Source organism: Geotrypetes seraphini, chromosome 8, assembly GCF_902459505.1.
Source record: "Geotrypetes seraphini chromosome 8, aGeoSer1.1, whole genome shotgun sequence".
Classification (NCBI taxonomy): Eukaryota; Metazoa; Chordata; class Amphibia; order Gymnophiona; family Dermophiidae; genus Geotrypetes; species Geotrypetes seraphini.
In genome coordinates, this window is record NC_047091.1 from 124,405,637 (window position 1) to 124,429,835 (window position 24,199).

The window sequence follows — 24,199 nt, forward strand, 5'->3', positions numbered from 1 at the left end:
GACCACATTCTCTGGCAACTAACTCCACAGGTTAACAGCACAGAGATGAAAAACACTTTGTTAAAGCTGTGAATATACCTTTACAGATTTTGTTGCGATCACTTTCTAGACGAGTAAAAGTCTTGGTAGCATTGATGGGGGCAAGGTGTGGTACAGAGGAGAGTGTGTGTGTGGTTAGGGCTTCTGGAGTTGAGGCATTGCAAGCACAAAGCCCGAGTTATGGTGCCATCTTACCGATATGCTGGGAAAATTCTGCACCAGAAATACATTCACTTTTTGCATCTTTTTACTTGAAACTTTAAATTAATTATTTGAATAGAGCACTTATTTCAATAAGTATACTATGCCAAATGTTAAAATATTGTGTACAGAACTCCCCCAGAAGCAATCTATGCATGTAAAGACTATAAGATTATATAGGACCCAATATTCAGATTGCTGGAGTTAGCTGGATTGATTCCTACAGTCAGTGCTAAACCTGGATATTCAATGCCAGGCAATTTCCAGTGATTGGCATGGACTATCCAATCTAATTTTAGCCATTAGAAGCTGGCTAAATCAATATTAAGCACTGGCCGGCTAAGTTTAGAGTAGCCAAAGATAGAGCAGCTATTTAAGCGGCCAGATTTGGCCACTAAACCACTACTATTTAACATTGCTATGGTGCTGAAAAGCATGTGCAGCACTGTACATTCAACATGCAACAGACGGTCCCTGCTAAGATGAGCTTACAATGTAATTTGGACAGTCAGGACATTTAGGGGTTGGGGAGTTTCTTGCAGGGAATGATAGGATGGACATAGGTATTTTTATGGCGAGTGGGAGTTAGGAGTTGAAAGCATCGTCAAAAAAGTGGGCTTTTTGCTTGGAGTTGAGTACTGCTAGAAACAGCACCTGACGTAAATATTTGGGCAGATTGTTCCATGCATATGGTGCAGCAAGACAGAAGGGACGAAGTCTGGAGTAGGCAGTGGAGGAGAAGGGTACAGATAGGAGGGACTTGCCCGATTAATGGAGTTCATGGATGGGAGCATAGGGGGAAAGAAGTGTGGAGAGATATTGAGGGTCTGCAGAATAAGTGCACTTGTAGGTCAATAAAAGGAGTTTGAACTGTATTCGTTAATAGCTGGAGAGCCAATGAAGTGACTTGAGGAGAGGGGTAATGTGAGTGTGGCGACTCTCAAGGAATATAAGTCATACAGCAGAATTTTGCACAGATTAAACTTAGCTGGTCAGCCTTTAAATATTGAGGATAGCTGACTAAGTTGTACAATACACATAGCTGGCTAGCTGTTAGCCACTGAGCACCAATATTCGGTGGCAATCTCGTGATGAATATTAGTGCTTAGCTGACTGTGAATTACAAGACTGTAGGCAACATGGATGCCCTAGAGGTAGGTCTTGTAGGAAAAATCTGATCAATTTCTTTGACTGGGTGACCAGAGAATTAGATAGAGGATGTGCGCTAGATGTGGTGTATTTAGATTTTAGCAAAGCCTTTGGCAGTGTTCCACACAGATGTCTAATAAATAAACTGAGTGCCCTCGGGATGGGTCCCAAAGTAACGGGCTGGGTTAAGAACTGGTTGAGTGGAAGGCAACAGAGGGTAGTGATCAATGGAGATCGCTCTGAGGAAAGGGATTTTACCAGTGGTGTGCCTCAAGGTTCTGTTCTTGGGCCTGTTTTTAACTTTTTTTTTTTTTTTTAAATTCTTTATTCATTTTTTAAATCTTACAACAAGTGTACAAATAATAAAACATTTAAAATTAAACACATCACCTATTCTGGTTGGCCAGGCGCCTCAGGCCCCACCTGTGGGCGGGGTTTGAGCTGCCTTGGCCAATCCGGCCCCATTCCGGAGCCGGCTGGCCAGCCGGACGGGCAGACTTGGCACCCGTCCGTCCGACCAATGTTTACAAGATATGGGGGTGGGATTGGGGTGGGGGGTCGTGGGGTCGACAGGGGGGGGCGATCGGGGTTTCGGGGGGCAGTCGTGGGGGGGGTCAATTCGAGGGCAGAAGGGCCTGGGATCCCTCCTGCCTGTATTTTAGTGGGGGTGGGGGTAGGGGGTCCCTCCTGCCCGATCTTGTAGGGGGTGGGAGTCGCGTGGCCAGGAGGGCTTGGGCTCCCTCCTGACCCCATCGGACTCGGGGGGGGGATTGGGGATTGCGGGGCAGGAGAGCTTGGGCTCCCTCCTGCCCTGATCGTTGTGGGGGAAAAAGGGTGGATCGCGGCAGGGGAGATGAGCCATCTCTCCTGCCGCGATCATTACTGTAGGGGGGTAGACAAGTTGCTGGGGCCGCTGAGCTGATCGCAGCAGCCACGATCAGCTCAGTGGCCCCTTTTCGGCACTTATACCTGTTTTGACTTGGTCTAAGTCAAAACGTATAAGTGCCGATTAGACAACCTGCCTAAAGTTTTGGTTATACCTGCTGCACGCCTAGGTCTAGGTCGGCCCACCTCCCGCCCACTGCCCGCCCTTTCCCCTCCTCTAAAAACGCCTCTTTTCTCTCTCTGCGTTTAGAGGCAGGGAAAAGGCCTAAGCTGGTTTTAGATACGTCTAAAACCAGCTTTGATTATGGGTACTTGGACGATTAGGCTTTTTGATCGTCCAAGTAGCCATTTAGGCCACTTTTTAGACGTTTGTTGTTTTTTGTTTTTTTTATTATGAGCCCCATATTTATTAACCCACTTTAAAACAGATTGAGAAAACAAGACCTTTCAGTTATTTCTACATTTAACAGAATTTGGATACCATTTTAGTGAAACCAAAGCCGTATCCATCCATATTGGTCAATAATTCTTATAGCTTCAATCATTTTATCCAGCATTGGCACCCATGTCAGATCTACTGGTCTGTAGTTCTCCAATCACTTCTGGAGCTCTTGTTTACATTGGCATATTATTGATTTGATTTGATTTGACCACAGCACAGTGCAAAGGAAAATTGTAATTTTTAGACCAATATAGACCAGGCTCAGGGCAAACACAAAACCTAATGTAAGGCTCCTATTAAAACTATCTTTTCTATTTTTGCTCAGCTGGATTTGATTTAAAAGCCTCTATTTAATATCTGTAGAAGGTTTTCAGGGTACCACAGCTGTTAAGAATCCCTTACCCCTTCAGAAACCCTGGCACACAACTATAGCTTCTCGCAGCGAGTTCAGAATTCAATTCTTACCTGGAGTACCGGCGACCCGTTTCACAGCAATGCCTGCAGATGATCAGAATACCTGCCAGCAGTACCACGGTGCCCCCAATGAAGACGGAGAGCAACACAAGGAGTAGCGCATACCCATCCTGCACCCCCACCTCACTAGAGGCTGTCTGCAACAGATACAAGAGAGGAGAGGGTTCCAGAGGACAGGAAAAGGAATTACAATACAATACAGTGTTATATATACTGCAGTTTCCTGCAAGGAATCCATGCAGTTTACAATAAAATTTAGATCAAGCCCCACCAGGGAGAGGGGGAAGGAACTAGCTCAACATCCCTCCTCTCCCTACCGGAGCAGCCAACTATGCGGCTCAGAGAAGCCCAATTACAATTAGATCATGTATACCACTATTGCCAGCAAATAGTTCATAACGGATAACATTATAAAGAAGCTAGATCACTCAATCTAGGATTTTACAGGGTAAGCCGTTCTTTATATACAAAAGATCCTAACAATTGTCACTTGCATAAAATTTATTTTTTGAAATATAATTGTCTTTAATGCTTTCTTAAAAGCACTTAAGTCTGAAATAGATCTTACTTCATTTGGATGAGTAGACCAAATAGAAGCTGCTTGATGAAAGAATAAGACATAAACATTTTTTTTTTAAGTAACTCCCTTAGGGCTTGGAAACCAAAGATATTGAATTTTGGACATCATAATAGTGACTTTGACTAGCCAATGAATTGTAGAGAAGATAACACATATACTGAGGTGTCAAACCATACAAAATTTTAAAAGTCAGACAACGCAATATAAACATAATTCTGGCTTCAACCAGGAGCCAGTGTAAAGTTATTACAAAAAGGGTATAATTCTGTCAGGTTTTTTCAGCATATGAGAATCAGCAGTATTCCTGAATTTTGAATGGTTTCATTCTCTTCAATAAATGTTTAGAATTTCTAGAACAGGCAATATTATAATAATCCAGTTTAGTCAGGATTAATGATTGAACCAATCTAAATTGGTGAGGTCACAATGACATGAGGATTGCAATGTACAAGACGATGTGGGTGATAATAGGCCTGGATGACAGAGTGAGGACGGATGTGATGCACATGTCAGCATGTGGGATGACACATATTGCAGTGACATGTGTGATAATGATGGGCATGCTGATGTGGGTTGTGATGTGTGACAGGAGAGCTGATACATGCATTTCTTAGTACAGTGTTTCAGCTTATTCTGGTCAAGTACCCCCTAAGTCGAACAAATTTCAACCGAGTACCTCCACGCTCTAATCAGCAAAGATTTTGAAATGGACATTCCAAAAACCAACATATTATAATGAGAAAATAAAATTCGTTTTTCCATCTTTGTTGTCAGGTTATTTTATTTTTCTAATTGTGTTGGTTCAAGCTCTGGTTTCTGCATTCTTTCTTCTTCTCTTAACTCTTGTCATTTTCTCTCTCCTCCTTTTCCTTGCAGCTTTCTTCAGTTTGGTTTTCTGCCTCTTTCTAGCCTTAATTTCATTCTTACTAACTAGTCTTCAATGCCCCTCTTTTTACTGTGTCTACCTACAGCTTTCCATTTCTCTCTCTCTCTTACCCTGGCTCTTCTATTCCCATTCCTCTTATTCCCCAGTCTTTCACCAACTCTATCCTCTATCCCATTCCATCCAGTATCTCCCCCTTTCTCTTCCCATTCTTCCATTCAGTGTCTTCCTTTTCTTTCTCCCCACCCAACCACTTATAGAACCATAAGAATTGCCGCTGCTGGGTCAGACCAGTGGTCCATCATGCCCAGCAGTCTGCTCACGTGGCGGCCCCCAGGTCAAAGACCAGTGCCCTAACCAAGACCAGCCCTACCTGCATTCGTTCTGGTTCAGCAGGAACTTGCCCAACCTTGTCTTGAATCCCTGGAGGGTGTTTTCCCTTATAACAAACTCCGGGAGAGCGTTCCAGTTCTCTACCACTCTCTGGGTGAAGAACTTCCTTACGTTCGTACGGAATCTATCCCCTTTCAACTTTAGAGAGTGCCCTCTCATTCTCTCTACCTTGGAGAGGGTGAACAACCTGTCTCTATCTACTAAGTCTATTCCCTTCATTATCTTGAATGTTTCGATCATGTCCCCTCCAGTGTTCCCGCTAAGCTGCGTTGGCCTGCGCTCGCGCACAAAATATTACATCGCAGCGCAAAGTTTCTCTTCACAGCGCACACACGCGTCGGTAAGGTAAGGGGACGCATTGGGGGGATTGCACTTCCCCACAATTGCCATGCTTCGGTTCCTCTTCTTCCTTCCTTCCTCCCCCCCCCCCCCCCCGCGGGACCCTGCGGCACCATCAACTCTTACTCCCTCTAATGTCGGCCCTGCAGCTCCAGACTTCCTCGCACCTTCTCCCCTCCCCCTTTGGATCGCTATTATTTTAAATGTTATAGCCGCGGAGCTGTATCCATCAGTGGAGATGTCTAACCTCGGCCTGCCCCGGAACTCTTACTGCAACAGTGACTTCCTGTTCCTGCCTAGACGGGCGTCTGCTGCAGTAAGAGTTCCGGGGCAGGCCGAGGTTAGACATCTCCACTGATGGATACAGCTCCGCGGCTATAACATTTAAAATAATAGCGATCCAAAGGGGGAGGGGAGAAGGTGCGAGGAAGTCTGGAGCTGCAGGGCCGACATTAGAGGGAGTAAGAGTTGATGGTGCCGCAGGGTCCCGCGGGGGGGGGGAGGAAGGAAGGAAGAAGAGGAACCGAAGCATGGCAATTGTGGGGAAGTGCAGAGCTGCAGGGAAGAGTGTTGCGGTACCCAGCTGGAGGGAGAAGGAAGATGAGGGAGGGAATTAAAGGAGATGCCAGGGCTTGGAGCGTAGGAGGAAGGTATGCCAGTCTAAGGGAAAAGGAAGGGGGAGATGTGAGAGCATGGAGGGGGAGCGAAAGATGGAAGAAAAGGAAAGGAGAGAGATGCCAGAGAATCAGGGAAGGGGAGATACCAGACTATGAGGAGAGGTGTGGGAGAGGGAAGGCGAGGAGAGAGATGCCAGACCAATGGGGTGAAAGGAGAGATGGAAGGGGGAGGCATACAGTTTCTGGAAGGGGCATAGAAGGAGAGAAGATGCCATATAGGGGAAGAGAGACGGCAGACAGTGGATGGAAGGAAGAGAGTTACAAGAAGATGAGGAAAGGAGAAACCACAGAAGACAAAGGTAGAAAAAAATTTCTATTTATTTATTGCTTTAGGAGACATGTGTCACTGTTTCTGTGAAGCATTGTATGCAGAGTCCAGCTTCTTGCTGGTTCAATTTAACCTTTGTCTATGTATTTTTATTTTATCCCCCCTTTTACAAAACTGTGAAGCGTTTTTAGCACCAGCCTTGGTGGTAGCAGCTCTGATGCTCAGAATTTTATGAGCATCAGAGCTGTTACCTCCGTAGCTAAAATCCACACTACAGTTTTGTAAAAGAGGGAGGGGTTAGTTTGTGATTACATATTCCTTACTAGGCGAAGGTGTTTTCTGTGTTCTGTGTGTTCGAAAGACATGGTTTTCTGTTAGGATTGACGGTGTAGGATTGATCTGTGCTGGTCTGGCTTGTTTAGTTTTACAATGGGTGTATTGATGTACTGCTCACTGCAATATGTAAGATGCTGCCTTTTCCTAGGTACTCATGTGTGACGTGTGGTTTGTTACTAAAAATCATGTTTTTCTTACAGATGGGGGGGGGTGCCAAAAAATGATGGGCCCCGGATGTTACATATGCTAGGTACGCCACTGTATGTAAAGATACCAGAAAGCTGGCGTAGCAAAAACTTCTAAGTTTTGAGTATTTAACCCTCCCACAATCTCACGGGCACTCGTTTCAAGTTTATTGAGATTTTGATTTAAACGCAATATCAAATATTTTCAATGCGTATAACAAAAATAAATTTGGGGAAATAAATAAAACCATTTGAACCAGTGTTCCCGCTAAGCTGCGCTGGCGTGCGCTGGCGCACAAAATATTACATCGCAGCGCACACGTTTCTCGTCACAGCGCACGATCGGAAGAGGCGTACGGCAGATGGCAGGGCGGCGAGAGGAGAATCGGGCGAGTTGGCTCATAACTTGCTGGCGCCCGATATTTTTGGCTCACGGTGAAAAAAGTTTGCTCACAACACCCGCCCGCTTAGAGGGAACACTGGTCCCCTCTCAGTTCCTCTGGGGCCACCTTAAGAAACCCTGGTGGTCTAGTGGCATCTTTGGGGGCAGAAATGAAGCTTACTTGTTCCTGCTTGGTGCCACTCCTTCTTCAAAATGGGTCCTGAGTCTTGCGACAGCACCCCTCTTCCTCTCCTCTCCTTCCCCTGCTGTGCATACCCGCACCCCTTCCCTGTACCTTTCTAATTTTGGTGCGAGCAGCGACAAATTGCTGCCCGTGTCAGCTTTGGAGCTCTCTCTGGGGTGATGGGGCAGGGAAGAGGGTGGGGTGCCACTGCCCCAGGTGCTGGTCACCCTTGCTATGCCACTGCCTAGGGGTCCATAGATGAGTTTCAGGGAGTCGGTGAGGGCCAGATAAAATGTAACATGTATATTCACTATACAGCCCAGTACTGTTGATTTTTCTCACAGATAATGAGAGAGTAGATGTACTAGTAGTAATTGTAGTAGAAAACGTAGTAGATCCAGTGGCGTACCAAGGGGTGTGGGGGGCGATCCGCCCTGGGTGTACGGCTTGGGGGGGTGCACAGCCGGCCAGGTCCAGGTCCTCCTGCCTTTCCTTTCCCCCGGCCGCACCGCTACAATCCTACCTCCCCCCGCCGACAAGAAGTCTTTCTGATGTCAATTCTGACGTCAGAGAGGACGTTACGGGCCAGCCAGGCAGTGATTGTCTGGCCCGGAACGTCCTCTCCGACGTCAGAATTGACGTCGGAAAGACTTATTGTCAGCTGGGGGAAGTAAGATTGCAGGCGCAGACCGGGGGAAAGGAAGGGGAGAGGTGCTTTTTTTTTCTGCGGCAGGGAGGGCAAGATGTAGGCAGGCAAGCTGGTTGGCTTTAGCACGGCAGGAAGGGAGGGAGATAGGTAGACAGGCAGGCTGGCTTTGGGGGTGGCCAAAATCTGGAAGGTAGTGGGGGGGCATAAGAAGGAGGCACTGGGGGCACTATGGACACGGGACGGAGGCACTGGGGGCACTATAGACACGGGACGGAGATATTGTGGGCACTATGGACACAGGACGGAGACACTGGGGGCACTATGGACACAGGATGGAGGTACTAAGGACATGAGAAGGAGGCACAGGGGGCACTAAGGACATGGGAAGGGGGCACTGGTGGAATTATGGACACAGGAAGGAGGCACTGGGGGCACTATGGACATGGGACGGAGGCACTGGGGGCACTATGGACACGGGATGGAGGAACTGGGGGCACTATGGACACGGGATGGAGGCACTGGGGGCACTATGGATATGGGACAGAGGCACTATGGACATGGGACGGAGGCACTGGGGGCATGGGAAGGAGGCACTGGTGGCACTATGAACACGGGACGGAGGCACTGGGGGCACTAAGGACACAGGCAGAGGCACTGAGGGCACTAAGATCTTGGCCTCAACACTGATTAATGATGGTAGGAATCTGACTTCAAAATCACTATGATTTGAGCTGTATGTAACAAATCAGGCACTGGGGGCACTAAGGACATGGGAAGGAAGGAGGGAGGGAATAGAAAGGGACAATTGTTGGGCCTGAGTGCAGAAAGAAAGAAATGAAAGAAAGGATACACAGTCAATTAATAGAAGTCCCCTTTTGATGAAAAAAATAAATGGTCACGTTACCTCTGACTTACTTTCTCTGCAGGAGAGTCGGCAGCCGTGCTGAGGTGCAGGAAGGTCCCGCGCTGACTCGTCTGCTGGCTCTGCTCTGGAAGAAGTAAGTTACGTCGGAGGGGGTGGACCCGGTAGACGCAGTCATTGCGGGACTTTGCCACAACTCCCTGCGTCTGCTGGGTCCAACCCTCCGGTGTAACTTACTTCTAGAGCAGAGTCAGCAGACGAGTCATCGCGGGACCTTCCAGCATGCGACTGCTGAGTCCGTTCCAGGGCAAGTACTTTGGAGTGGGGTGGGCTGGCAGCCGGCAGCTACAATCATTGTGGGACCTTGCTGCATGAAGGGAGAGAAAGGAGCAGGATTGCTGGAATGTAAGCGTGGTGGAGGTAAAGAAAGGGGGCAGGGTGGTATGGAAGGGTGGTGCTGATAGAATTGATGTACAGAGAAAGGGGAGAGACATAAGGGGGAAGGATATTGGAGGGAGAGAAATGGGCAGATGCTGATTGAAGAGGGGTGGATGGTGAGAGAAAGGGCAGACATTGGATGGTAGTGGGGAGCCTATGCTGGATAGAAGTGCAGATGGGAGAGATAAGGGAGAAAATGCAGGAAGGAAATGGGAGGAGAGAAAGAGGGGAGCAGACACTGGATGGAAGTGGACAGAGAAAGGAGAAGGTACTAGATGGAAGGGTTGGAGAAAGAGGGTAAATGATGGAAGGAGGGGATAAATAAAAGGAGGGCACATGATGGGGAGAAAAGGATTGAATTAGGGAAACATTGGAGGGGTGAGGAAAAGAGGTGGCAAGCTTTAGGTAGACAGTAAAAAAGAACATTGATGAGAGGATAGTAAGAACGTAATCTAGACAGATGCAGAAAATAAATTGAAAAGGAAAATGAGGGAAAAAAGGGAAAGGGATTGCAGAGGAGAGGTGTTCGAGAGGGAAGGAGAGGAGAGAGATGCCAGACCAATGGGGGTGAAAGGAGAGATGGAAGGGGGAGGCATACAGTTTCTGGAAGGGGCATAGAAGAAGAGAAGATGCCATATAGGGGAAGAGAGACGGCAGACAGTGGATGGAAGGAAAAGAGTTACAAGAAGATGAGGAAAGCAGAAACCACAGAAAGCAAAGGTAGATAAAAATGTTCTATTTATTTTTTGCTTTAGAAGACATGTGTCACTGTTTCTGTGGTGCACTGTATGCAGAGTCCAGCTTCTTACTGGTTCAATTTAACCTTTGTCAATGTATTTCTATTTTATCCCCCTTTTACAAAACTGTGGAACGTTTTTTAGCGCAAGCTGTGGTGGTAGCAGCTCTGATGCTCGGAATTCTATGAGCGTCAGAGCTGTTACCACCATGGCTAAAATCCACACTACAGTTTTGTAAAAGGGAGAGGGGTTAGTCTATGATGAAATATATTCCATACTAGGTGAAGGTGTTTTCTGTGTTCTGTGTGTTCAAAAGACATGGTTTTTTGTTAGGATTGACTGCAGGATTGATCTGTACTAGTCTGGTTTGTTTAGTTTTACAATGGGTGTATTAATGTTGTACTGCTCACTGCATATGTACGATGCTGCCTTTTCCTAGGTACTCATGTGTGATGTGTGGCTTGTTACTAAAAATCATGTTTTTTCGTACAGATGGGGGGTGGTGTCAAAAAATGATGGGCCCTGGGTGTCACATATGCTAGGTACGCCACTGAGTAGATCTGTTTTAATTTGCACAAGAGGATTGTATTTCATAATTATAATGAGTGGCCATTACTTTTTGCATTAAAAAGGAGTGATTTTTTTTTTAGTTTGTTTACTTTAAAGTTTAATAATACTTTGTGTCTGTCATATATGTATAAGACAATCAAATTTCGATAGATAAAGTACATTATATTCATTGTATGCAAAAGTTGTGTTCATATGAATATTTCTGGGGAAGGGGGTCCATAGCTTTCATCAGATTTTTAAGAGTCTATGATTCAAAAAAGGTTAAGAATCTGGTGGCTGAGTTGCTGCTTCTGGGGAGCTGCAGCGCTTCACTTTTCACTGCCTTTGTGCAGCTGCCCGAGTGAGGAGCGGGATGGCTCTCTGGCTCCCAGCTGCATTCTGCCCTGCCCTGCCCTGCCCCCACCTGAGCTGACCAAAGTTGCACGGGTAAGTGTGGGCACTGGGTTTGGAGAAGGGAAGGACGTCAGGGGGCGGGGCCAGGCCAGAACCCTGCACCTCCCCCTCCCCAGCCCCCCACTGCCATGGTAAAGGTGGCTGTAGCTCCTGGGAACTGGAGTGGCTGGCTGGGAGAGGGCCTACTCCCCCTGCCAAACCACTTGGCAGGAGCTGGCTGGTGCTACTGAGGTTAGGTTAGTGAGGGAGGGGGAAAGGCTTGGTGGATGCTGGGACTTGGCATGCATGTGGCAGGTGGGGGAGGAAAGAGAGGAAATTCAATTTGGCCCACAGGCAGGGGTGGGCTTGGGATTGTGGGGGACAGCTAGGGTGAAGGGAGAGAGAAGTGAAAGGCCAGGGTGAGAAGAAGAAAGAGTGAGAGCTAGTAGGAAGGGAGAGAGTAAGGTGACAAGGAGAGGAGGGGGGGGAGGCACAAGATAGCAGAGACAAATAAGCAGGCAGAATGGCTAATATGAGAACTAGCAAAAGGGACAGGTGACGACCATCATGAGGGGTAGGGAGAATCAGGCAATGATGACATGGAGCATGGGATGAAAGGTGGCTAGAGAATAAGGTGGCAGACAGGACTGCAGACACCTTGGGCAGAGAGGTAGGGAGAGTGAAGTGGCAGGCTGGATGGGGTGAAGGGGAAGGGAGAGAATCTGGTGACAGGAACAGGCATAAGAGGGTACAGAGATGATAGTGATAGATCAGGGGTAGGGAGAGTGTGGTGATGGTGACAAGGAAGCAAGTGGGCCAGTGTAAGGGGTAGGGAGGTTGTGTTCTGTATGTATGAAAAGGACTGTTTTCTTTTAGCGTTGACTGTGCAGGATCAATCTGTATTAATCTGGCTTCAGTTTAACAAAGGGTATATTAATGTTCTAATGCTCACAGCAGTTTTTATGAAGCTCCCTTTTCCTAGGTGCACCCTTGCTTTGTGACTCATGGATTATTACTAAAAATATTTTTTATAGAAAGGAGGGGGATATTAAAAAAAAGAGGGGGTGTTAAAAAAATGATTGTATTTTATTGTTGGTTTAAATAAACTATGGCTTAAAAAAAATTTAAAAACTTTCTGATGTAATTGCTGCTTTTTATGGGGACAGGTAACTTTTAGGGGGGGATGGGCGTCAATGGAGGGGATTCCTCATGGGGACGGGTGGGATTTCTGTCCCCATGTAACTCTCTAACCTAGACTTAGGTTTAGGTATTACATCCATGGCTGCTTCCTCTAGACCCTGAGAGATACTTGCACATGAGCAGCAGTCACACTATGCCAGAGTGTAGGTTTACCTAGGGTTGCCAGATTTCCTCTATATAAAAAAATTTTTAAAAGACACCTGGTCCCGCCCCATTCTGCCCCCACCCCCGCACAAACCTCCCTGAGCTCGGGTATACATCTGGAGGGCATCTGTGCATGCGCAGACATTGACACATGCATATGATGTCATCGTATCGACGTCTGCGCATGCACAGACACTCTCCAGACGCGGCCCTGAGGTCGGGGACTTCCTAATCCAGGCAAAATGTAGGATTTTGGAAATCCCTCCGGGCACCCGGACAGTCCTCTAAAAAGAGGACATATCCTGGATTTCCCAGAGCTCTGGTAATCCTAGGTTCAGCTAAATCCATCCATGGCTGTACAGAGCCTGCCATGGATGGATCTGTAGGATAGAGTGGGGGAAAGGGATGATTTACAGATTAGCTCTAGGATCGCTAGATAACATACCATCCTCAGCCCTTACAGAAAAGGGTCGTTAGTCATTATAAAAACATGGCATTGAGAAGCATGACTTTCAGCTCACCTTTTCTTTTTACTTGTACCTTAAACAGTGCTTTTTAGTTGGTACACCCCAAGAGAAACCTTCCATGATAGGGTTACCATATTTGTGAAGTCAAAAAAGAGGACACATGACCCTGCCCTGGCCCACCCCTGCCCCATACCAGGCCACTTTCCACCAGTCTTGCTCCGCCCCATCCCTACCCCCAACCTTTCACCAGTCTCAACCCCCCCCCCCCGTTCCACCCCAGTTTTCACCCATTTCCTTAGTCCTCCTTCCCATCTTCTGTACTTTTTTAGTGCTTCTCTCTTTCCCTTCCCTCCCGTGGATGCTTTTCTCTCTCTCTCCCCACAAACCCCCTCCCCCCTGGGTTCTTTTCTCTCCCTCTCTACCTCTAACCCCCCTCCCATGGGTGCTTCTTTCTCTCTTCCTCTCTCCCTCCAACCCCCCTCCTATGAGTGCTTCTCTCTCTCTCTCCCTCCCTATCTCCAACCCCCCTCTCATGGGTGCTTCTCCCTTTTTCTCTCTCACTCCCTCCAACTCCCTCCCATGGGTACTTCTCTGTCTGTCTTTCTTTCCCTCCCCCCAGCCTACCTCCTCCCCTCACGGGATGGTGCTCCCTGTGGCTTTTCCGTGTCCTCCATCTACATCCTTGCTGAAATGTAATTTTTGGGTTGGCTGGCAGCAGCAACAGTGAGGTGAGCCTGCTGCCATTGGCATGCCCTGGAAGCTGCCTCTCTGGAACATCAAGGCTATGCAGAACAGGAAGTCGCTCCACAGAGAAGGCTTCCAGGGTAGGCTGACAGCAGCAAGCTCACCTCACTGCTGTTGCTTGCTGACCTGATGATTACATTTTGATGGAGCCGGAGGTAGGTGGCGAACAGGGAGGAATATCTCAGACAGTAATGAAAGCCATCTGGACACCCGGCCAGTCCTCTATAAAGAATCTGGGTAAATCCGGATGTCTGGTAACCCTATTCCATGGGGACTGTCATTCAGAGTACAACGATATCAGACAGGAGTTACCACAGAAAGGAAAAGTTCAGGGCATAAACTGTAGAGTGAACTGACTTCTCTGCCCTACTTTTCCTTAGGATTGCCAGCTAGCTTCCCACTGCATGCAGGGACTTGTAGTTCTGATTTGTCTGTTTCATTCCCTGGTGCTGTGGGGTAAAACCAGGACTGGATCAAGCTGCCCTGAAAATCTGAACTAGTTGGCAGCCCTACATTTTCCTCCCTCGACTTTCCAGCTTCCTTCACTTTCTGTGCAATAGATTACATCTGTGAAGTGCTATACTGTGACAAACTCACCAGTGATTTCCCCCTTACCTGCCTCAATGATCATCTTTCCCTCATTGTCTGAAGAATGAGAAGATGCATCTTAATACAATTTAAAGTGTGAATTTTCCATAGAGGTTGGGTCCACGGTAAATTAAAGAAACAAAGAGGGATACTCACAGTGGGGGTAACACTTATGTTCTGCCAGACTGGAAACTCATCGCTCATGGTCTACAATAGCTGGAGAGAAGCCTGGAAGAGGTACGAAAAGAGGAAACAGAAGAGAAACATCAGTAACCAGAGGTGGGACTGCAAATCATGGAATACTAAGGCCCCAATTCACTAAAATCAGTGATTGTCGCTAAACCTGTTTTCACAGGTTTAGTGACGATCGCTGCTAAATGACCCAATTCACAAAACGGCCCACTGCATGATTTTCCCCTTGATCACCCATCTTGGTCACTCTTTGAATCTTTTCTAGCGCCGCTATATCTTTCTTGAAATAAGGAGACCAGAATTGAATGCAATACTCCAGATGAGGTTGCACCATGGAGCGATACAGGGGCATTATAACATTCTTAGTCTTGTTAACCATCCATTTTTAATAATTCCTAGCATCCTATTTGCTTTTTTGGCTGCTGCAACACATTGGGCAGGTTTCATCGTATTGTTTACGACGACACCCAGATTCTTTTCTTGGGTGCTAACCCCCAAGGTGGATCCCAGCATCCAGTAACTTTGATTCGGGTTATTCTTCCCAATATGCATCACTTTGCATTTGTCTACATTAAATTTCATCTGCCACTTGGACCCCCAGTCTTCCAATTTCCTAAGGTCTGCCTGCAATTTTTCACAATCCGCATGCGTTTTAAGAACTTTGAACAGTTTAGTGTCATCTGCAAATTTAATCATATCTCTCGTCCTTCCAATTTCCAGATCCTTTATAAATAAATTAAATAGCACCGGTCCCAGTACAGATAGATCCCTGTGGCACTCCACTGTTTACTCTCCTCCATCGAGAAAAATTACCATTTAACCCTACCCTCTGTTTTCTATCCAATAACCAATTCCTAATCCACAACTGTACTTTGCCACCTATCCCATGACTCTTTAATTTTCTCAGGTGTAATTTTATCAAACGTTTTCTGAAAATCTAGATAAACTATATCAACCAGCTCACCTTTATCCACATGTTTATTCACACCTTCAAATTGGTGAGGCAAGATCTCCCTCAGCCCAAGAAAATGATCTGGGTATAATTTTAGACAATACGATGAAACCTTCCACCCAATGTGCAGCAGCGGCCAAAAAAGCAAACAAGATGCTAGGAATTATTTTAAAAAGGGATGGTTAACAAGACTAAGAATGTTATAATGCCTCTGTATCGCTCCATGGTATGATCTCACCTGGAGTATTGCTTTCAATTCTGGTCTCCTTATCTCAGGAAAGATATAGTGGCGCTAGAAAAGGTTCAAAGAAGAACAACCAAGATGATAAAGGGGATGGAACTCCTTTCATATGAGGAAAGACTAAAAAGGTTAGGGCTCTTCAGCTTGGAAAAGAGATGGCTGAGGGGGCATATGATTGAAGTCTATAAAATCCTGAGTGGAGTAGAATGGGTACAAATGGATCGATTTTTCATTCCATCAAAAATTACAAAGACTAGGGGATACTCGATGAAGTTACAGGGAAATACTTTTAAAATCAATAAGAGGAAATTTTTTTCACTCTAGGAATAATTAAGCTCTGGAACGCATTGCCACAGGTTGTGGTAAGAGTATAGCATAGCTGGTTTTAAGAAAGGTTTGGACAATTTCTTGAAGGAAAAGCCCATAGTCTGTTATTGAGAGACACGGGGGAAGCCACTGCTTGCCCTGGATTGGTAGCATGAAATGTTGCTACTCTTTGGATTTTTGCCAGGTACTAGTGATCTGGATTGGTCACCATGAGGATGGGCTACTGGGCTTCATGGACCATTGGTCTGACCCAGTATGGCTATTCTTATATTCTTATGGGAAGAGATGTGGGCATCAGGTTTCACTTCATTGCAAGAGAAGAAGTATGAGTTCTGGGGTTCACCTCTAGGTATGAGGGGAGAGGTGTATGCACTGTGATTCACTTTGGTATAAGATGAGAGGTGGTGATCTCAGGGCATGAGCGGAGAGGGTGGGTATTGTAGCTTATTTTGGTATGAGAGTAGAGCTGGGAGTCTCAGAGCATGATGGAAGAGGTGCGAGTATCACGGGTCAGCTCAGGGCTTGGGGGAAGAGACTTGGATATAGGAGTTCACTTCGGTGTGAGAGGAGAGGTATGGGTTCATGTAGGACAAGGGGAGAGGAGTGGATACTGGGGAAGCAGTCACTACAGAGGAGACATGGGTACTGGAATTTACCACAGGGTGTGAGGAGAGTGTGGGTATTAGGGAAAGGATCACTGTAGGATCTGAGGAGAAATGTAGGAGATTGGAGAGGTTTTCACTTCAGTTTGTGTGGTGAAAGATGTGAGTATTGGGGGGGGTGTAGGTATTAGGGGGATCATGTGAAGGCACAAGAGGAGAGGTTTAGGTAGAGGGGCAACTCAGACCCTGCTGGGCAAACAGCTGCTTGTTTTGCTGTGCTCATTATAATACCAATGAGCTCCTTGTAATGCATTAGCATAGGATTCTCAGTGGCTGCTAGGACAATCCGTAGCAGCCACAGAAAATCCTTTTGAGCATCAGCAGGAGTTTCCTTGCAAATCACTAAGAGACAATCTAATTAATCTGATACTGTTTTTATTCTATTTCATGATGGTACTATTATTAGGTTTCACTTTGCTGATTTCAAGTCAGTCTAATTTTGCATTTATGTTTATATTTGGTTATTTTACTAGTATTATGCAGTTAACAAAATTGTAGCTGTTCTGCTGAGTACCACCTTGGGTGAATCTCTTCATAAAGGCAGTTAACAAATTAAAAAAAATAAAAATTTATTTATGCTCATACAGGCAATAAGCAAACCTCACCCCCTCAGACTACAATCTTCTCTTGACAAATTTAAAACATTTCTCTTTTCTGATGCATATAATTGACCCTTTCTCTCCTCTCTCCTGAGTAAAACTGATCCGGGCTGCCTAGATGCAAAAAAAATGATGTCTTATGTTTTACTAGCCTGTCTGATATTGTAGTTCAAGCCAGTATCTCACTGTCATGTCTTCCATAGCACACGCCTCTCTTTTTAGTATAAATTGTAAGCCACTTAGACATCCCAAATGATAGATGGAATATTAAGTACTAAATAAAACTTGGAAATTTTGGAAACTTACTGTCCTGTCCTTAGCTGAAATGGAAATGAGTATGAAAAGAATTACAGAGCAAGTCTTATGGGATACTTTTCTCATATTGATTTCTTGATAACAGACCTTATGGTTTTCCTTTGCAGGCTACTGTACCCACCATGACCACAAGGTATCAGAATTACAGTATCTGTTATACAGCTATGAGATACCAGCTCCTAGTGGTCATTGGTTGTATTACAGCTGTAAAAAAGCTATTCTGAAAATGTCATTGCTATGAAGTTGAATAATTCAGAGGATAATGAGTAGAGGGAAAAGAGTTTATTTAAATTTTTGCCAAAATCCATATATTTTCTACAACATAATTTTATTCTGGTTTCTACATTATATAACTGGGTTTGCTTTAGGTTGTACAGCATTTGTATACAGACATTTCAAAGCATATTTTTTATTTGTAAGATAGAATAAATGAAATTAAAGACAAACATTACGCAGAGGGGCATTTTTTAAACATACATGCAAGTCCTATTTGGACATATGGTGTTAGATGTCCAAAGTCAGTAGTAAGAAAATGCCTATTTTCAAAAGGCAAACCACCATACGTTTAGAAACATTTTTATTTTTTTTAAATCCTCTGTCTGGACATCCAGACCATTGGGATGAGCATACTGCCAGGACGTCTATCTTTATACCACATTTTCAACCAAAATTTCATCTAGGTCCCAAATACCCAAAACAAGACCATTTGGATGTGGGAGGGGCCAGTCCTGTAATGGACTGGCCACCCAGACATGGTCACAGAGTAGTGAGGCACTTTAGAAAGCACTGCTGTGAACTTCATACAGGGTGCCAGATAAAACATCTCACCAGAACTCCTGTATAGGTTATGTGGCGCAGTGGTTGGAGCTATAGCCTCAGCACTCTGGGGTTGTGGGTTCAAACCCCTTGCTGCTCCTTGTGACCCTGGGCAAGTCATTCAGTCCTTCATAGCCTCAGGTACATTAGACAGATTGTGAGCCCACTGGGACAGAGAGGGAAAAATGCTTGAGTATCTGATTGTAAACCCACTTAGATAATCTTGATAGGCGGTATAGAAAACCTAATAAACATAAAATTTAAACCCACTATACCCACCTGCAAACAACCCAAATAGCCCTTATGGCTTCAGGTGGCACCTACCTATGTCACTAGAGTAAGGTTTTGGTTTTTTTTTTGGTAGGCTCACATTTTCCACCATGAATATGAAACTTGCTACGCCTCTCTATGGTTCACTAGCCCACCTACCATGCTACTTAAGACACCTCTGTGCAGCTCTACTAGACTTTCCTATACCAGGTGCTGATGTTCTAGAGACAGGTATATGGGTTTGTATTCTGATGTTTGTGGGTGTGTGGGGGTCCATGAGCACTTGAGGAGTGTGGGGGTGTCTTACCTTGATGCATGCAGTGGTCATCTGATCAGTTTGGGCACCTTTGTGGCACTTAGACCCTTCTAAAAACAGGTCTCGTTCCAAACATTTAAGTTCTGACTGGGATGTCTTGCAAAATGTTTGATTATCACTGCAAGATGTCCATGTCTAACCCGCCCTTGAGACTGCCCAAAGCCCGCCCATAACACGCCTCCACCATGCCCATCTCGTGCTTTGAACGTACAGAGGCTGGAACAGCTCACTAGACATACAGAAATGTGGTTTTGATTATCGGCACTTAGACGTCCAAGTGCTGATTTAGGATGCTTTTTGGATGTCTATGTTTTTTGATTATGGGCCCCATAGTCTACAAAGAAGGGGAGGGAAAGGGTAATTAAATTAAAATTTTAAAAATATATAACAAGAATCCTACAACATTAACAGCAAGACTAATTATATACTTACGCTCCCTAAATTCTCAGTCACAGGATTGATGAACTGAACATAGTCTGTGAAGAAAACTTTTTAAATACTCCAGGTCATTAAATATGTGTTTCCCTCATAAAATCATAACCCCCCCTCCCTACCAACCAACCCTTATAGAAACTACCCACAGATCTAACAAAATGTCTTATGTAAAGTATTAGTAATAAATGGAAACTCACTAACTTTACTCCCTGTAAAACAAGTAATAATGGTCATTAAAATAAGATGTTAAGGATCAAATCTTGATTGAATTCCACAGAGAAAGTAATCAGCAAGGACTGTGTCTTAGAAGTCTCAAGAATATCAGCCAGGTTTTGGCTGTCTGGGGAGCTCAATACATCCATGACTTCCTCCTCAGAGAGTTACCATTTCATTTCTGTAACACTACCAAGACACACTCTTCATGGAATGTTGAAACGTAGGATTGTCCCAAGCAGGAAACGCACCCTGTGCAACACGCCCCCTGGAGCTTCTATCCCGCCCACTACATCACAGCCACACAGGGAAGGCAATGGACAGGACACCATTTTAGAGCCCCCACGCTGTCTGCACATAGCTCGCTATAGCCCTGTTGGAATGGCATCAAGTTTAATCTTATTCCCTCCAAAAGATATTTCTTCAAATTACATAGGAATAAATCAGCCTGTTTCTGGGAAAGATCAACAAGTGGAAATTTTCTACATCTTATTTATTTTTTTCATTTTTCTAGACTATTCTCCCAGGGGAGCTCAGAACAGTTTACAATGAATTTGTTCAGGTATTCAAGTATTTTTCCCTGTCTGTCCCAATCTATCTATTGTACCTGGGGCATTGGGGAACATGTGACTTGCCCAGGGTCACAAGGAGCAGTGTGGGTCCAAACCTATAACCTATAGCTGAGGCTGCAGCTATAACCCCTGTATTACACTCTCAGATATAGTGTGGTTGGAAAACATGGCAAGCATTGTCTGACAGAGATGGCATATATAGTTAACAAGAATGACAAAATATAACATGACAAATATGTCTTATAGAATTTTCCAATTTTCCAATGTGACCAGACTTCTCTCTGAAAGTCACCACCATGGGACTTTAAAATTTACTTCTTCCCTTGCCAGAAAACTGACATGTCTGGGAAAGATAATCTGAAAGGGTAAACTTCATCCACAAGCTCAAGGTTTATTAGTGAAAATTTGTCACTTTATGAGATGAGGAAGGGACAGTTCCAGCCTGCCTGGAGGTATAGGAACCACTGTAAGCTCTGAATCTATGGCACTCTGCAGTATTCTTCAGTCCTCCTTATCCAATTTTTACTCCATTTTACTGAGTGTCAAATCTTTGCTGCAGATTCTCTTTCCTCATCATTCTCCAATGCACCTGAAATGCATTCCAAGCCTCATTTCGATCCCATCTATCAAGGAAGCCATTTCAGCAAGCTTTGGTGATCCCACTTTTGGACTGTCACCATCAATTTCAGTGTTTCCTCAAACAGGGGATCAAGGTCACACATTCAAGCTTAGCAAAGCCTCAGAGGAGGAGGTGCTGGGGATCAAGAGTCAGCCCAGACTCTGTCTTCTTCCCTCTGTAGATTTAAAGCCATTCTTAAGCTCCCACAAATTTGCTAATTTGGCCTTGGGGCTGCCAAAGTAACTGAAGGGAAAAGTACAGATTTTACTATGACTCTCAAAAGAAGAAAAATAATTTTCAGGATAATAAAAGGCACAACTGGGTCACTCCAGGTGTTGTTACACTGACAGGCACCCTCTTCCCTGTACAGGTTTAGATCTGCTTGTAACTGCTGAAGGAATTTTCTATATTTCCTAGTGTATTTGTACTTTAGCCAATTGTTTTTCCTTGTTTAATTCTTTCAAGAGTATTTTCTCTTATTTTGCATACTCTTGTTTTTTCTTTCCCACCATCTGCTGATGGATTTTCACTACATCCTTCTCTTCTTAGGAATGCCATAGTCACTCACTAGTATACATATGTCAGCTTTTTTTTAGTATCTTTTACTGTACTTATATTCGCAGTTATGAGAACTTAAGACAAGTTTGAAAATTCTTCGATAGAACACAATTCCGGCTCTTAGTACAATCCCTAGTCCTAGATCTTTTAGATTATTGCAGCATTCTCTACCTCCCCTGCCCAGCAACAATGATAAAACAACTACAAACAATCCAAAACACAGCACTGAGACTTATCTATTCATTGAGGAAACTTGACCACATCACAGAGGCATACCTCAACTCAAACTGGCTTCCAATTCCGGCAAGAATACTATTCAAATTCTACTGTCTACTTTTTAAAACCATAAACGGTGACAGCCCAACCTACCTAAACAACCGTCTCATCCAAACTACATCAGTTAGACATAGGAAAACCCACACTCCATTCACGTACCCTCCAATCAAAGGAGTCAAACGGAAAAAAACTATATGATGGCCTCCTAGCGACACAAGCAGCAAAACTCGACAACTAAATCTCCAATCTACTAATTACAACCCCAGACTACAAAACATTCAGAAAAGAAATAAAAACTCTACTCTTCAAGAAATTCCTGCAAATGACTTAATACCGCTAGCTCCTTCCCACTTCCTAATACCTTCCCGATTCCCCAAAGCAACCTCATCTACTCCTTATCTCCACTAGAAGTTACCAGATATCTTCTTCATGTAATACATTTTTTGTAATTCTTTTGTAATCCATCTTGAACCGCAAGGCAATGGCGGAATAGAAATCTCTAATGTAATGTAATGTAATATTCCGCAAATATCACTTAAGTTCTATGCGAATCACAATGTCAAAGAGGACCAGGCAGACCCTAGGAGATAATAATATAAATATGCAAGAATGACATGGAGAAAACTTATTTATTATTATTTGCACCTAGAAGCCCATGACAGATTTCACATGTAGAGCTACTATTTAGATAAGACTCGTATTGCCTTCAGTTCTTGGGATGGAGAATTTTGGCATACATTGGTTCTTATGTATTACCTGATGGGCATGAAGGAGTTCTCTTCTTTATAAATATAAAATGGTATAAGAATCCAGGTAGTGCAAGCTAGCTGACAGCTACCGTATTAAAACACTCTTCAGTAAGAGTTTCAAGCCTTCTGTAGTATTCTTTGTAGATCTTTTCTAGCAATACTTTGTACTGGACTGTTGTATCTTTTTTTCCTACCTAAAAGTCAGGTTGTCCAAGTGCCAATAATCAAACCGATTTTTTGGATGTGTTGAGGGACATTTTAGGCCTCTGAATCCTGCTATGTACCCAGAGCTAAAAAGGGTATATCTGGAGAAGTGGTTAGGGTGGGATGTGGGCCTGCAGGGATAAGCAAAGGTTTTTCTAGACATCCTGGACAGAACTTAAACGTTGTGAGTTAGATTATGTAAAAACAGGTATAAGTGTCAAAAAGGTATCCAAAGTGACCAGATAACCACAGCAGAGACAAAGCAAAGACCCCCAACACACTCCCTCAGTGTTTACTGACCCTGTCACACACCCAGAAAGATTGGAATAAAAATGTACATACCTGTCTCCAGAACATCAGCACCTGGTATAGGAAAGTCTAGTAAAGCTGCACAGAGGTTTTTTAATAGCCTGGGGGGTGGGATACTGAACCATAGAGAGGAGGACCCAGGCCCATAAGCCACTCTAACCACTACATTTATGATGGAACATGCGTGCCCACGAAACCCCCCAAAATCCTACTCTTCTGCCATATAGGTGCTACTTGCAGCTATAAGGGCTATTGGGGTTGTAGACAGGTGGGTGTAATAAGTTTTGAGGGTCTCACCATAACCTTTAAGAGAGTTGTGGTGAGATGTTTATGTGGCACACTTTTTATGAAGTTCACAGCAGTGCCCCCATTACTCTGGTTCCATGTCTGGGTGGCCAGTCCATTACAAGATTGGCCCCTTCCATACCCAAATGGTCTTGTACTGGGCGTTTGGGACTTGAACAAAATTTTGGTCAAAAATGTGGTATAAAAATAGATGTACTGGCAGTCTGGATGAACAATAGCCTGGATGATTTAAAAATATATATATATATTAGATGTATTTTTGAGAATAGACACTTTCCCACTGCCAACTTTGAGCGTCTAGCGCTATACAACCAAATTCGACTTAGACATTTGTTTTGATTATGCCCTTCCACTTGTACATGTCTTCCTGCTCAAGTACTTTTATGATACAGATTTGTCAGAGAAAAACATTTCCAGTTTTGCTTAGTTTTCCATTCTCTCCAGGCCAAAAAAAATCTTGGAAAATGTATTTATTATGCAGAAAAAATTTAATGCGAATGAGTGCAAAATGTTGCACCTAAGTAAACATAATCCTAGACAAAGGTATAACCAGACCTCAAATTTTGGGTGGGCTATTGAACAAACTAGATGGGCACATGTGGTCTCCACATTCCCCCCTCCCAGGCCAACTCAAAGCATTAAATACCTGAGCTGGGACCGGTGCTATTTAACTTATTTATAAATGATCTGGAAATTAGAACGAGTGAGGTGATTAAATTTGCAAATGACACTAAACTGTTCAAAGTTGTTAAAATGCATATGGACTGTGAAAAACTGAAGGAAGACCTTAGGAAATTGGAAGATAAGTGTCCAAATGGCATATGAAATTTAAAGTGGACAAATGCAAAGTGATGCACATTGGGAAGAATAATCCAAATCATAGTTACTAGATGCTAGGGTCTATCTTGGGGGCCAGCACTCGTGAAAAAGATTTGGGTGTCATCGTGGATGATACACTGAAACCTTCCACCCAATGTGCGGTGGTAGCTAAGAAAGCAAACAAGATGCTAGGAATTATTAGAAAAGGGATGGTAAACAAGACTAGGAATATTATAATGTTTCTGTAACGCTCAATGGTAC

General features: G+C 44.4%; 1 protein-coding gene across 3 annotated transcripts in view; it reads right to left on the bottom strand.

The window, feature by feature from the left end:
- CBARP (CACN subunit beta associated regulatory protein) overlaps positions 1–24,199 on the bottom strand; it is an 82,007-nt gene that overhangs the window by 44,576 nt on the left and 13,232 nt on the right. For all 3 annotated transcript variants that reach the window (XM_033957095.1, XM_033957096.1, XM_033957093.1), the window contains exons 2-3: positions 14,345–14,416; positions 3,182–3,327 (exon numbers count right to left, since the gene is read on the bottom strand). In XM_033957095.1, coding sequence (XP_033812986.1) covers positions 3,182–3,327; positions 14,345–14,392 — 194 coding nt within the window. In that variant the 5' untranslated portion in view covers positions 14,393–14,416. The remainder of the gene's footprint in view (positions 1–3,181; positions 3,328–14,344; positions 14,417–24,199) is intronic.